Source organism: Tympanuchus pallidicinctus, unplaced genomic scaffold, assembly GCF_026119805.1.
Source record: "Tympanuchus pallidicinctus isolate F22 unplaced genomic scaffold, pur_lepc_1.0 scaffold18, whole genome shotgun sequence".
NCBI lineage: Eukaryota > Metazoa > Chordata > Aves > Galliformes > Phasianidae > Tympanuchus > Tympanuchus pallidicinctus.
In genome coordinates this window covers 960,820-974,638 of record NW_026294699.1, presented here as the reverse complement: position 1 = coordinate 974,638, position 13,819 = coordinate 960,820, and the positions used below count along the sequence as shown (strand labels likewise).

General features: G+C 42.4%; 1 protein-coding gene across 3 annotated transcripts in view; it reads left to right on the top strand.

Moving 5' to 3' along the window:
* The window catches only part of CRAMP1 (cramped chromatin regulator homolog 1), a 42,017-nt gene that overhangs the window by 23,688 nt on the left and 4,510 nt on the right, over window positions 1-13,819 (top strand). For all 3 annotated transcript variants that reach the window (XM_052679789.1, XM_052679787.1, XM_052679786.1), the window contains exons 11-20: window positions 896-1,073; window positions 4,062-4,243; window positions 5,049-5,123; window positions 5,693-5,774; window positions 6,525-6,629; window positions 7,564-7,742; window positions 8,289-8,369; window positions 11,925-12,159; window positions 12,424-12,588; window positions 13,286-13,431. In XM_052679789.1, the coding sequence (XP_052535749.1) occupies window positions 896-1,073; window positions 4,062-4,243; window positions 5,049-5,123; window positions 5,693-5,774; window positions 6,525-6,629; window positions 7,564-7,742; window positions 8,289-8,369; window positions 11,925-12,159; window positions 12,424-12,588; window positions 13,286-13,431 (1,428 nt within the window). The remainder of the gene's footprint in view (window positions 1-895; window positions 1,074-4,061; window positions 4,244-5,048; window positions 5,124-5,692; window positions 5,775-6,524; window positions 6,630-7,563; window positions 7,743-8,288; window positions 8,370-11,924; window positions 12,160-12,423; window positions 12,589-13,285; window positions 13,432-13,819) is intronic.

The following is a 13,819-nucleotide window of genomic DNA, read 5'->3' as shown; positions in this document are numbered from 1 at the left end:
GGCTTTCTTTTTGGCATTCTTTGTCTTAAACAGCGCAAGCTAATACACCTGAAAAGCAATGTACCTTCTAATACATTCCAATAAAAGTAGCATAACCTTTTTCTTTATTTTTCCAAATACCGCTTCATCTTTTTCTGAAAAATGAAATGTAAAAGCTTCTTGTGGCAATGAATGCCATTGAATGACGTATGCATTCAGGAGTCAAGGTGATACTTGCTGCTGTCTGAAGGTGCCAGATCCTGCGGTTTGCTCGGGATTACCAGAATGCTTGATTGTTCCATGGTTCATTTTTCTAAATGAAGATTACAAGCATAAAGCAAACTGTATCAAATTGGGTTGCAGTCAAGCACGGGTGTTAATTTTATGCCTGTGAAAGGGTACATTTTCTAGAAAACCATGCAAGAAACAAGGAAATCAGTTGGATAGACCTGGAAAATCAGTAATGTGCCCTGCCATGTGCTTCTGTTTTTACTGCCATGTAACAGTATGGAGTAGGAGAAGGAATGGGAAAAATTTCAAAACTACTTGTCTGTATTTGATGAGCATTGACAGCAAAGTATTTTTGTCCAGGTCTGCTTCCAAGGTTCTACTTCCAGGTTCTGCTTCTTCATCTCATGGTGATTAGAGCTTATGAAAATTTCTCCTAAATTAAAAGCAGCCCCTCTTTTGTTAGTATGTCAAATAGTTGTCATTACCTCTACTTTTAAATGCATATGGGAAGAATTTCAGCCTTCCACCACGTGCTCACAGAGGCACTGGTTAGATTATTACAGGTATTCTAGTACATCAGGTTTGGTTTGTTGTGGTTTTTTTAGTGTTTCCTAAGTAGAACGAGTTTAACAGTGTGTTTGCTCCAGCAGTGGCCGATATTCTTCTAATGTACTTGTGTTTTCAGACCCCTGAGATGAGCTCTGTTGCCACGTCACCTATCAAGCCTACTCAGGAGGAGCAGTCACTGACTCCTCCAGGGAAGGTGGTTACCATCAGCACCAGAAGTCCAGGCTGCACTCGAAATCAGTCTGCCCTTCGCAACAACAAGACGTTTTCTCCTGCTGCTGCTTCCAGCTCCTCAGGTGAGTGAGTATTCATAGAAATCTGTTTCAAGGGATCGGACTATGAATGCCTCATACCATGGTGGACATGTTCCACTTTGCAGTGACTCTGGCAGGGCAAGTGTTACTGCTGTTACAAACTTTATTGTGTAGGAGCATGGTATATTTGCTTTGGGGTTGTCCTAAGTTCAGTTCTTAGAATCTTGCAAAGCAGTCTGTCAACAGCACAGCTCTCAATCCAGAAAATGTCTCAGCAGTCAGAAGAAGATGCTGGTGTTTGCTAGGAGAAGGGATGAGAGGAGGTAGGGGATCTTCAGAGAGTGAAGGCTTCCCGAGCTGGGAAGTGAACACGTGGCATAAAGGCTGTTGGTAAAGTCATGGCTGAAAAATGTGTGTCGTTCTCCTGTGCAGTACCTATCAAAGACAGTCTGAGTGACTTCAGCTAATCTGTTTGGCTTGAGCACAGGTGCATGAAGTGCTGAATACAGCATTCTGCCTAGTTTGTTTATCTCCTCTACAACTCTGCTTGAGCTGTTATATTCAGCATCTGCCTCAGGTGTTGGCATTCCAGTACATCATACTGATAGCCAAGCATGTCCTCACTCATGCTCTATTGGTAGATAAACTTAATCCCTTTTATCAGCCCTGATATCATCCTGAGGGTGTTTTGAATCTAAAATAATGATGGATTAGGACCTTTAGTATACAATAATTATCAAGCTGCTTTGTATCTTCATATGCGATGTGATTATGTGGCTGCAGTAATCTGACTATCAGAAAGCAAGCTGCTTTTGGTGATGAGTCTTTTGGGTTTGTTCCCATACAGGAGTAGGTCCTGAATCAGTCTAGCTGCAAACTGGTTTTTTTTGTTTTTGTTGTCTTTATTTTCCTAAAGATAAATTGATTTGCTCTTCGTAGTAGAAAATAAAGAAGGTAGCTCGTGTCCTTTGCAGAAGATCTGAAAGTGCTGATAGACAGCTTCACAAAAGGCACACAGCTAGCTGGGGGGGAAATAACAGGCGTTAAAAAGAATCATGCTAAGAGATTTAGGGAAGAGTGAAGCAACAACTGTGGTGCAACATAACCTGTAATATCTACAATATCGCTACATAATTGATGCGCATCCCTTGACAGATTCCAAAGGAAATATGTTGCGTGTGAACAATTCCTAGTCGATCAGGAGACACAAATGCATTGGGTGTTCAGCATTGAATTGTTTTTTAGGTATTTTGGCACACTGTAATTTCCACTGTCCCATTGGAAAAAAGCAGTGGTGCAGAATGGCAGGGTGGGGGTGGCAGTTCTGCTTTTTAAACAAGAGAATAATAATTCCTTGCATTTGTTACGAAGTTTCTTCTTCAGAACTCCTCCTGAGCAGTGCTGCAGTTAGCCATCACTGTGTTAGGACAGCTCAGCCCTGTGCTGAACTGTTCTCCTGCCCAGGGAGGCAGCAGGCTTTGGTGGAAGTCGTTGAGGCAGATGAGTTTTGTTTCCTTGCTGATACCTGAAGCCCAGCAGGAGGCTGAGAGCCCTGCCAAGCAAGGATGCCATACTGAGTGTAAAAAAAGCCATTTTTGTCTATTGTAATGAAGCAGTGTTGTATGTACAGCATATAAGAGAGGTACACTTAGTTGTCTAAGATTGATGCACAACAATACTGTTGTCCATTTTGACTGAATGCCTGCAGAATTGGCACAGAGCTGTGAAATAATACAATGTTTTGAAATTAATTTTTTTTAAATGTAAACAGAGAAGTTTTGTTCAGACCAGATATCATTATTCCAATGTGCTGCACATATTACTAAGGTGATCCATCTTTTGGAAGGTATTTTTGGTAAATGATCCCTGCTTTTTGTTTGCTCTCTCACTGGAATCATTTTACTGAGGTTGCACTTTGAACTACCACACTGGGGAGGGATGTCCAAATAAAACCTAGTTATTGTAGAATCAATCTGTATTTGTATTATCATAGCCTACAAAAGGAGTGGATCAGGTGGATATAGAGCTTGTGTAGTGGAAGGACTGACCCTCAGGTGTGTGGGTTGCATTGAATGTAATGCCTTCTATTTATCTTCCATGGAAACTACAGCAGGTACAAAGAACACAATAATAGTATTTGATAGAGCAAATTCTCAGCTACAAACACTATTTTTCAGTATAGACATCACCATTAGTTACGCATTTTTGCCAGCAGTGAAGAAGAGCTGCGTGCTGCGCTTGTACCAATCTGTACCAGTGGAGGTGCCCCACTGTGTTGTTGCCACTGCTGAAATGCATCACCCACTGATTCACTGTGCCAGCACTCACTGTTTGTGTTCCATAAACATTCAGCAGGTGTCAGTGAATGTCAGTGGTGCCATTTTTCCACATGGAGGGATTCAGTTCCAGCCTTTTGCTTCATCTGCTCTTCCATGTCAGATGCTGCTCTGTCAAAGTGCCCCTTGGCTGCCATCTGACACACAGCAACAAAACGCAGCAGAGTGTTGGTGGGAAGGTCCACCTCTGCTGCCATCCCACCAACATCCACCTCTGATACAGTGGGTGAAGACAATGCAATAGAATCATAGGATCATAGAATCACAGAATGCCCTGGGTTGCAAAGGAGCACAATGCTCATCCAGTTCCAACCCCTGCTGTGTGCAGGTCACCAACCAGCAGCCCAGGCTGCCCAGAGCCACATCCAGCCTGGCCTTGAATGCCTGCAGGGATGGGGCATCCACAGCCTCCTTGGGCAACCTGTGCCAGTGCCTCACCACCCTCTGGGTGAAAAACTTCCTCCTAATATCAAACCTAAACCTCCCCTGTCTCATTTTAAAGCCATTCCCCCTTGTCCTGTCACCATCCACCCTTGTGAACAGTCTTTCCCCCCTCTTGTTTATGTCCATCCTTCAAGTATTGGAAGGCCACAAACAGTGGCAGGGCCAGGATCCGTAAGTCTAAGCTCTCTGTAACCTTCAGTTACCAGATAGTCATTTTTGTCTTCATTTAAATTGCACTGAAATCTTCCAGGTTTGAGAAACCTCCCCAGACCTCTCCTGGTGGCTGGACCTTCGAGTTCTGGAAGCGCTGATGCTGATGGTGGACTCTTTGCTGTTCCTACAACTCTGCCCCCCAACAGCCGCCATGGGAAGCTGTTCTTGCCTAGCAAGGAAGCAGAGCTGACCTTCCGTCAGCACTTAGACACAATCAGTGTAAGTGAGATCAGTGTGTGAGGACGTGCCGTTCTGTGCCTGAGCAGCTTGTTGGATTATAGGCTTTTTGTTTCATCAGGAGGCATGGGCGTCCCTACAGAGCAGCGCTTCCAGTAGTGCAGAAGCTGTATCAGCTGAGTTTAATCGCATTTTGGTTATTTTTGAGGTTGATGTCACTTCTTCAGAGCTGAATGCCACCATCATGCTTCGTGATGAACCTGGTTCGCTCTCTAATTAAATTGCTCCAAAGAAATCTTTTGGCCAGGTTGATCACAACTGGCTAAACGTACAGTGAATTTTAATACAACTTCATCTGCTGCATTTAATTGAAATATTCATGCGGTCTCAATAACAGCTTCTTGCCAAGCTGTGGTAGATAAGTAGTGAAATGACTTTCTGTGAGGTGAAAGCTTTGTCCCTGTAAAACAAGAAGAAAAATAATGCACTGCTAGTGAGAAACTTCTAGCAGTGTTTCAGTTGTTCAGTTGTTCTAGCAGTGGGTTGGAGATATGAATATAAGTGTTAATTTTTGAGTTAAGGAAATGGGATTTTCTTGCTCCATTTTCTTTTACTGGACTGTGTGTTTAAGGAGCTTTCAATTAAAGCATAAATAGGTGGGGATAGAACATCAGAATCAAATGAGCTGCATGTAACTTAACTGCAGTTTGGGAAAGACTGTTAGACAGTATGGAACAAAGCAGCGTTTTAATAAATAGTTGCAGTTTTATTGAAAAAGAGTTTATGGATGTAGTTTATTGTGTGCATGCTTAAAATACTTCCTAATGCATTTCCTGTTCTTCCTTAGATGCAGTCAGACTTCTTCTTGCCAAAGCCAAGGAAGCTGAGGAACCGGCACTTGCGAAAGCCGTTAGTAGTACAGGTGAGAATAATGTGTGAAGTGGGACCACAGGTTGTTGTAGGGTCTTGGGGCAGGTGGAGAACATACAAAAATAAAAACAAAATAGTGGACGCTCAACTTGGGAAAGGGAAGTTATCAACTATCAATATACCCTTTGGTCTCTACAGCTCTAGGAGACCTAGAAGATGCATGCAATTGATTTGTGGTAGTGAGACACTCTCTGCATTTCCATTGGTTTTTAAGCCTGACAAATGATGCAGTTCCCTCTTCAATTCATTCTTGTTTAATTGTGATGGGAGATCGGTTTGTCCAGATCCAATCCTTAAGCTCAAGATACTGTAGCATCTTGGGAAAATTAAAAATGATTGCATGAGTAATCAGAGTGGAGTTCAGCTCTAATTCACATTTGTCTGAGAGTTGTCCACGTGGAGATTTCTTACCGTAACTTACAGAGGACACACAATTTGTATCTGTATAACATTCTGCTTCTTACTCTAGAAGGTGTCATGAACTTCTGTGCCCTGGAAGACCATTTTACACTCAACTTGTAATAAAATGTGTTTTGATTTATTGTTGTTCCTGTCACACAGAGAACACTGCTCCCTAGGCCATCTGGAAATCCGTCCCAGCACGTGTGTTCCTTTTCTATCCTATCCAACTCGTCCATTACAGGTGAGTTTCAAGTATGTTCTTTCACTTCTTTGCTGTTAGGAGGTGTCTCATTAAGCTGCAGAAAGGAATCACTTTTGAGAAGAGGAAAATATCTTTTCAAAGCTGTAGTTATTAATTGATTGAATCACTTCCCACAAGAACATGCGGTTGTTCAGCGAACCATGATTATGACTGGAAAACACAACACTTTTCTCCCCGTTTCCCAGCAGTGAAATTAGGGGAGAGCAAGCAGTATCTTTTCACAAGGAGACAAAACTGGAATAAATTACTAAGATAATTTTTTTTCTATAGGATGTAATGGTTGGTCTGGGTCTTATAAGAAACTTTTCCTGGTACCTGGGGTGCTCTGAGTTTCATGCAGTGTAAACAAAATGCTGCCCTTCTTGTTGGTGGAGCAGTATACTTACTTGTCCCTTCTTGCTGATGTGCTTCTCTTGAGTACAGTGGTAATACAGGTGGTCTCAGATCTCAGCTTCAATCACAAAATCAACGTCAGAGCTTAGAGGTTATCTTAACTCAAAACACCGAGAGCAGCTTCAGTTACACAGCAGCACCTGCTGTTGCATTTCTGTGATAAGGCGCTGGTTAGCTTGTGTTAGTCTTTAGGTCTGTTTCTGTGTCTGCTGTTTGCATTCATGAAAGCTAGCTGCTGCTTGGAATGAGTATTTTTTTTCTTCCGCTGAACTGTTGTGCCCTGCTTTGAAGATGTCAGATCTCATTTGCTTGATTGGTATTTAATCTTTCACTTAGGGAGAGGTTCATTTCGGCCAATCCAGTCCTCACTGACTAAAGCTGCTGTCTCGCGTCCCATTGTGCCCAAAGTTCTTCCAACACAGGCTACCAACCATCTGTCCAGTAAGTCATTTGTTAAGCTGTGAAAATAAGGTCTGTTGCGATCTGTGTGATGTTACACTGTTGGTTTCTTCTTCCTGGGTAAGAATGGTTAGTGCCTTTTGAAGTCAAGGAAAATGCGGGATGTTGTAAATGGCATCTTACGTGCAGACTTCGTGGCTGGAGAAAGGGGTTTAGAATTGGTGAACAATTGGGTGATAGGTTGTTTGATCGTTTTCTGCAAGACCACTTTACAGAAAAAAAGAAAGAGGTGGTGACATCTGCTGTAAGTTTCATTCAGTCATGTACAAACACGGCACTGGGAGCTCTGCAAAAAAGAAGAAAAAGCCAGCATAGCCCCAGCAGCAACTGCCTTGTAACAAAAGATGGTCCTATAACTAGAGTGCTTAGTGACATAATGCAGTGAGTTCCTCTTAGAGGCTTAGGGAACTCTATGTGACGGGAAGACATTCACACACATGGATTTTCAAAGATCTGGATGATGTTGTTCATGCAGTAACCTAAGTTTATATACTGAGACTAAATCACTGCTGGGGGCAAGGTAACAAAATAAAACTATTGTTTCTATGCCTCCTCTGTTAAACCATAGGAAATTTCTAGGAAATGCATACCCAACTATGTAATAATTTTCAGGACAAAAAAAAAAAAAAGAGGGGAGAACCAAACTGTTTTGATATACCTGACAACATACAGGAGCAGAGCAAAAAATTGTAAATGTTCAGCTGAAATGAACATTATACATCATGAGGGAAAAATGGATAGAGATGATCAGATAGTAACCATTCTTTTTGCATGAATCAAGTTTTCATTTACTGGCCAGTGTTTAAAAAACTAATTTATTTATTTTTAGGAGTGTCACTACAAGGTAACTGTGTGAAGGAAAGACCTGAAACGTGTCTTTTTTGTGTGTCTTTTTGTTCTGTTTGTTTCACCAAAGGTGCTATTGACTTGGCAGCTAAAAGTGCTGGTATTATCCCTGGTAGCCCTGTGCCTGTCCTGGATGCAGATGGTTTGTCAGGTGTATCTCCACTGTCACCAGACAGAGTGACCACAGTGGTAACAGGGCAGGAGTCGACGACTGCACATCAGAATGGAAGCTCCATCACCACTGTGGAGGTCAGAGTCTCTTGAGTTTGTCCTTCCATTGTGTGAAAAGCTGTAGTAATGATGAGTCTCCAGTGACCTATGTCTTGTAGCTTGCTATTAGACATGACTTACCATGGCAAATCTAGGCTGTGCTGCGTGGCACGTGTTCAGGGGCTGAAGGATAAAATCACCATTGCGTTGAATGGATTTCCATCCCATGGAGTAGCCTTCATCTGTGACACTGTGCAAGTTGTCCATCCAAAAAAACTGGGCATAAAAAGAAACAGTAGCATTTCAAGAGACAGTGACTCAGAAAGAAATATGGGGACAAAACATGGATTTCTGTGATGCAATTGGAATGAAAACAGATTTCTCATTGCTGGTTTCCTTTGCTGAGATCCTTGGTGCATGTCAGTCCTTGTCGTGTTCTTGGGGAGCTGATGGACCATTTTGAAAGGCAGAATATGTAGGAAGAACGTGCATAAATGGTGATATACACTTCTCTCATCTCCCTAGCTATATTGCCATTATCTTATGTGAAAGTGTGACCTATGTGATTCCTGTTATTCCTTTTAGGGCTCAGGCTCTGGGTGTCGAGTTCCATTTATCAGCCTACCAACACGTCACGAGCAGGAGACAGTTCCTGATGGTTTTCAGGTAGAGTATGTGTTGAAAGAACAGCTGTGTGAAAGGAGTAATGTTTTAGAAACGCTGCTGCTCCTACTAGCTAGATACCCTTATTCTCAGGTAGTTGCATTCCATCGTTAGTGTTTGGTAGAGTTGAAAATCTAGCATCTAAAGAAATTCAGAAACAATGTTTAAATTTAATTGGAGGCCATTCTCTAAAAATGCAAAACAAATGTGACAGGCTCTAACTTCTGAAGGATATACGAGTCTGACTTGTTTATGATTGCTCAGCAATAAACTACATTTGTATTTTAGACTCCACAAAGAAAGATGTCAGCAGTCCTTTGCTGAAAGAGGAATACTTGTTTCAGTACATTGCTGAGGGAGGAATATTAAGCCTAAAAACATGATTGTTGTGTCAGCATCCACTTCAGAAAATCACATTTCTTGATGCTGGATGCAATAAGGCGTAGTTGCTTAGAAGGTAGGTGCTGCCATACTTGCTGTCTAAGAGTGTTGTCATCTTGTCCCCACCTTCCTTCTCCAGTGGGTCCATGACGTCCATGACCTGTGACAGGTACAGGCAAAAAAATAAAGATAAAAATTAATTGAAGAGTATAACGGAAAGGAAGCACATTTGTCAGGATGTAGAATCATAGAAGGGCTTAGGTGGGAAAGGACCTCAAAGCCCATTTAGCTCCAGCCATTGACCACGACGCTTTGACTGCCACTGTGCAACCAATTTGTTATCCACCAAATAGCACACCCTTCAGATCCATCTCACTTTAGAGATAAGGATGTCATGTGAGACCATGTCAAAGGCCTTGCACAAGTGCAGGTAGACAACAGCAGTTGCCTTTGCTTTGCCCACTGGTGCTGTCACCCCATCACAGAAAGCCACCAGATTGATCAGGCATGATCTGCCCTTCGTGAAGCTGTGCCAGCTCTCTTGGGTCACCTCCTTGTCTCTCATGTGCCTTAACATAGCAGGAGAGTCAGCTCCCTGCTCCCAGGCAGAGATGTAAGGCTCATTAGCCTGTCATTTCTCAAGTCTTCCTTTCTCCCTTTCTTGAAAATGGAAGTGATGTTTCTTTATTTTTCAGTCTTCACCTGGCAGCCATGACTTCACAGATAGCATGGAGAGCAGCTTGGCAACCACATCAGGCAGTTTAACCAGAACTCTGAGATGCTTGTCATCTGGTCCCACAGACTTGTGCACATTCAATCTCATGAGGCAGTTTCAGACTTCCTCTGCTTGCTCTTAGTCTGGGAGGGATTTTGCTCCCCCAGGCCTCACCTTGAGACTGCAGGATGTGAGTGGTGTGGGAAGCCTGACTGCCAGTGAAGAAAGACCGAGGCAAAGAACTCACTGAGTACCTCAGCCCTCTCCATAACTGCTGAAACCAGTTTTCCCTTGTTATTTATAAGAAGGGGTGTACTCTCCTCTGTCTTTCTGGCCAATATAATGTAAAACTCCTTGTAGTTTTTTATATCCCTTGTTCAGTTCCATCTGTGCCTCATTCCAATCCTGTGTCTGCATGTCCAGACAGCATCTCTTTATTCTTCCCAGGCCACCCATCCCTGCTTCCACTGCCTGTAACTTTCCATCTTTTTCCTCAGTTTGATCAGCACGTCCTTGTTCAGCCATGCCAGCTTCCTACCTCTTCTACTTCAGACTTCTATTTATATTTATATATTTTATTTTTAAAATATATATTTTTAATATATATATTTATGCTGGGGATATGAACCTACTAAGGTATATCTGTGGTGAATGAGGTCTTAGGTTCTGGTTCCTTTTCTCAGAATCACTCTGTATATTACAGAATCACGAAGTGGTTGAGGTTGGAAGGGACCTCTGGAGGTCACATTGTCCAGATTCCCCCTGCTTTGCTTGGGCCATTTAGAGCAGGATGCCCAGAACCATGTCCAGGTGACTTTTGATGATCTCTAAGGATGAGTATCTCAGCAGCCTTTCTGAAAAGCCAGTGCCAGTGCTCAGTCATCATTCAGAGTAAAGGAGTGCTTTCTGATACTCAGATGAAGTCTCTGTGCTTCATTTTATGCCCTTTGCCTCTTGTCCTGTCACTGAGCAGCACTGAAGAGTGCATGATTCTGACCTCTTTGCACCCTCCCTTCAGGCATTTATGTATGTTAATATTATTCCCCCTGAGCCTTCTCTTCTCTGAGCTGGAGTTCTCTTATCCTTTCCATGTAGGAGAGATTATAGAATCATAGAATGATTTGACTTGGAAGGGACCTGTAAGATCATCCAGTTCCAATCCCCCATAGCCAGGGATGCCTCCCTGTAGCCCAGGTTGCTCACAGCCCCACCTGGCCTGGCTTTGAGTGTTTCCAGAGAGAGGCATCACAACCTTGCTGGGCAACCTGTTTCAGCATTTCACCACCTTCAGAATGTCTTTCTCATATCTAAATTTACCCTCTTCCAGTTTAAAACCATTTCCCCTTGTCCGGTTGCTGCATGCCCTTATGGAAGTCCCTCCCTGGCTTTCCTGTAGGGGAAGGATGTTTATAAGATGCTCCACTTCTTTCTCTGGACTCTCTTTCATGTATTTGTGTCTCAGTTTTTAATGAGGAGTCCAAAAGTAGATGCAGCACTTCAGGTGCGACCTCACCAGTGCTGAAGGGAAGGAACTCCTTCCTTGATGTGCTGTCGGTGCTTTTCCTAATGCAGCCCAGAATACCATTAGCCTTCCTTGTGGTGAGGGCATATTGCTGCCTCATGCTCAGCTTGGTTTCTACCAGAAAACCACGTCCTTCTCTGGAGAGCTGCTTTCCTGCTGGTGAGCCCTTAGCATATATTGGTGCATGGGTTTGTTCCTGCCCAGGTGCAGGACTTGGCACTTCCCACAAGACTCTATTAATGGTATGCAATTACCTGGGAACACGGGTATGTAACTGGTAATACCAGTTGGGTTTTCAAAACATTACTCATTTTCTGATGTACATCAGAAAAAAACACAAACAGTTGTGCTAAGGGGCACTAGAACCAAGATTGCTTACAAAAGAAGATTTTGTTTTGGCAAGTCTGGCTGTAAGGAGATAGGAGATAGGCTTTTAAAATCTTCATAATCATTAGGCAGCTACAGGGCTTTTTTTTGTCTGTACGAAGGCAAATGTAATACTTAATTCTTAAAAACTATCCTGCAGGTCCTAGAAAATAATTCTATTATTATAGTTCAGTGCTTATTTCTGTTTTGTAGATGCATTAAATGTTCTTTGGAATGTTACTGACCAATATTTTTCTGATGACTTGGTAGGTTATGGGCTGAGAAACATTTGCTTGTGCTTGCAAGTATCTTTTTTTATATAAAGAACGTGAGTTGTACTTATGAGTGGATATCCAAAATACGGAAACAATCTTCTGTAGCTAAGTGAGAAGAATATTTTGAGGCATTTTTGATCATTAAAAGAAGTGTTAAGAATATATTAGGTTATTGTTCTATCTTTTAAACTCCATCATTTTATTCTGTTGTTTAGAAGCTAAGTTGTTGGGTTTTTTTCCATAGATGTATGTAGGACTGCCATAAATTCATGAACACTGCACTCTGCTTCTTGTAACAGGGCACGTCAGTCCTTTCCCTGTCAGAGCTGTCCAAGACTCCCCTCCAAAATGGTCTTTCCACTCCTCCACTTCCTTCACTAGAGGCTTCCAGTACCCGGCTCTCTCCTCCCAATGTTTCTGCTCTCCTGGATATTTCTCTGCCTGGACCACCTGAAGATGTACTTTCTCAAGGAGAACCTGCCACTCAAATCAGTGATTCTATCATTGAAATAGCTATAAGCTCTGGTCAATACAGTAAGTCTGAGTTTAGCTAAGGTCGTCTTGTTAACGTTAAAAACAATGATTAAAAAGAATCCTTGTCATCTTGCACGTCAGCAGAAATTTTTGGGAAGCTGTTTTTGAACTTTTCAAAGATGTGTTTTGAAAACCCGTTGCGTGGCTGACCCGTCTTTTCTGATGTGTGTAGGTGGTTTCTTGTTGTTTTTCATGTAAACTGCTGTGGTGTCCTGTGACTTCACCGCATTGACTGAACCAGTGACTCTTCACATTGGCTTACAGGTGAAGGGGTTTCTCTTTCTCCTGCAAAGCTGAATGGCAGTGACAGCTCCAAAAGTCTTCCGTCCCCATCCAGTAGCCCTCAGCAGAACTGGATTGCCTCTCCCAGCCACGACCCTCAGTGGTACCCCAATGACTCCACAGACTCGTCTCTCAGCAGCTTATTTTGTGAGTGTTGGTATATGAGGAAATGCATGTGTACAAAAAGAAAGAAAGAAAAAAAAACAAAAACAAAAAACAGAAAAACCCTCTGTTTAGTGGAAGTGATCCTTTGGAAAATAGTTAAGTAAGACACTTGTGGAATTTTTCCCTTACTGTTTTGTTTTTTGTTGTTGTTGTTGGGGTTTTTTTTGTTGTCCTTTTTGCCTTGGATGTATTTTCTTTCCCTTTGCAAATCTGTTCTAAAACAATCCTGTTGCTAAATTGAAGCCCATACCTTTGGGTGAATAATTCATTGGTACTTCTTTGTGGAGTCTGCTTGGGGCCTGACTCATCAGCTGGTTGAGACATTTGGATGTTCTGCCAAAATGAAAAGGTGCCCTTGGCTCTGCTGCTGGAAAATAGGCTTTGCTGTGTGCTTGGTGAGCCTAGCTTCAGAGATGAGATCATTGAGTTCATTTATTGGGGGAAGGTGGTTTTTTTGTTTGCTCGCCCTGGGGATTTTTTTTGTTTGTGTTTTTTTTTTTTTTTTTTTTTTTAGTTAAACTTAATGAGCCTGCACTTTGCTGATGGTGTTCATACTGGCAACATATAATTATAGGAGATAGAGGAGACAGTCATCCTTCCTTTGTAGTTTCCTTGTCTTTGTCGTCGTTGTGGCAAACTTTTCTGTGCAGTGTCTTACTGATGTGCCTGTTCTTTTTAGCAAGTTTCATATCCCCCGAGAAGGGACGGAAGATGTTGCCAACTCCTGTTGGGACTGCCAGTGGCACCTCCCTGCTGGGACCTAGCCTTCTGGATGGGAACTCACGGGACTCTTTTGTATCGCGCTCTCTGGCAGACGTAGCAGAGGTATGTAATCAAATGGCTTCCAGCTGCTTTGGCTTCCTTTTTTAGCACACTGTTACTGCATTTTGTCCATCATATCTTCCTGAGGCACTTAAGACAAAGATGCTGTAATATCTGTTCTGTAGCTTAAGAAAATAAGTTTACAGTCTTCAATGAATGATGCGAAATGGTCTCAGGTGAGAGCTGTTGTGTGGAACTGCTTTGGATAACTTTGACACAGGCTCTTTTTGCTGGAAGAGCTCATATGTGCCTTGTTGGGTATAGCTTTGTTTTGACAGAGGGAGTTTTAATCCTCCCTTTAATTCTTCTGTTTTGTGTGTCCTACTTCATAGAAAAGGAGTTGAAAAGACAAAGGATTAGAGAAGGATTAAATATTGGTGCACCTACGTTA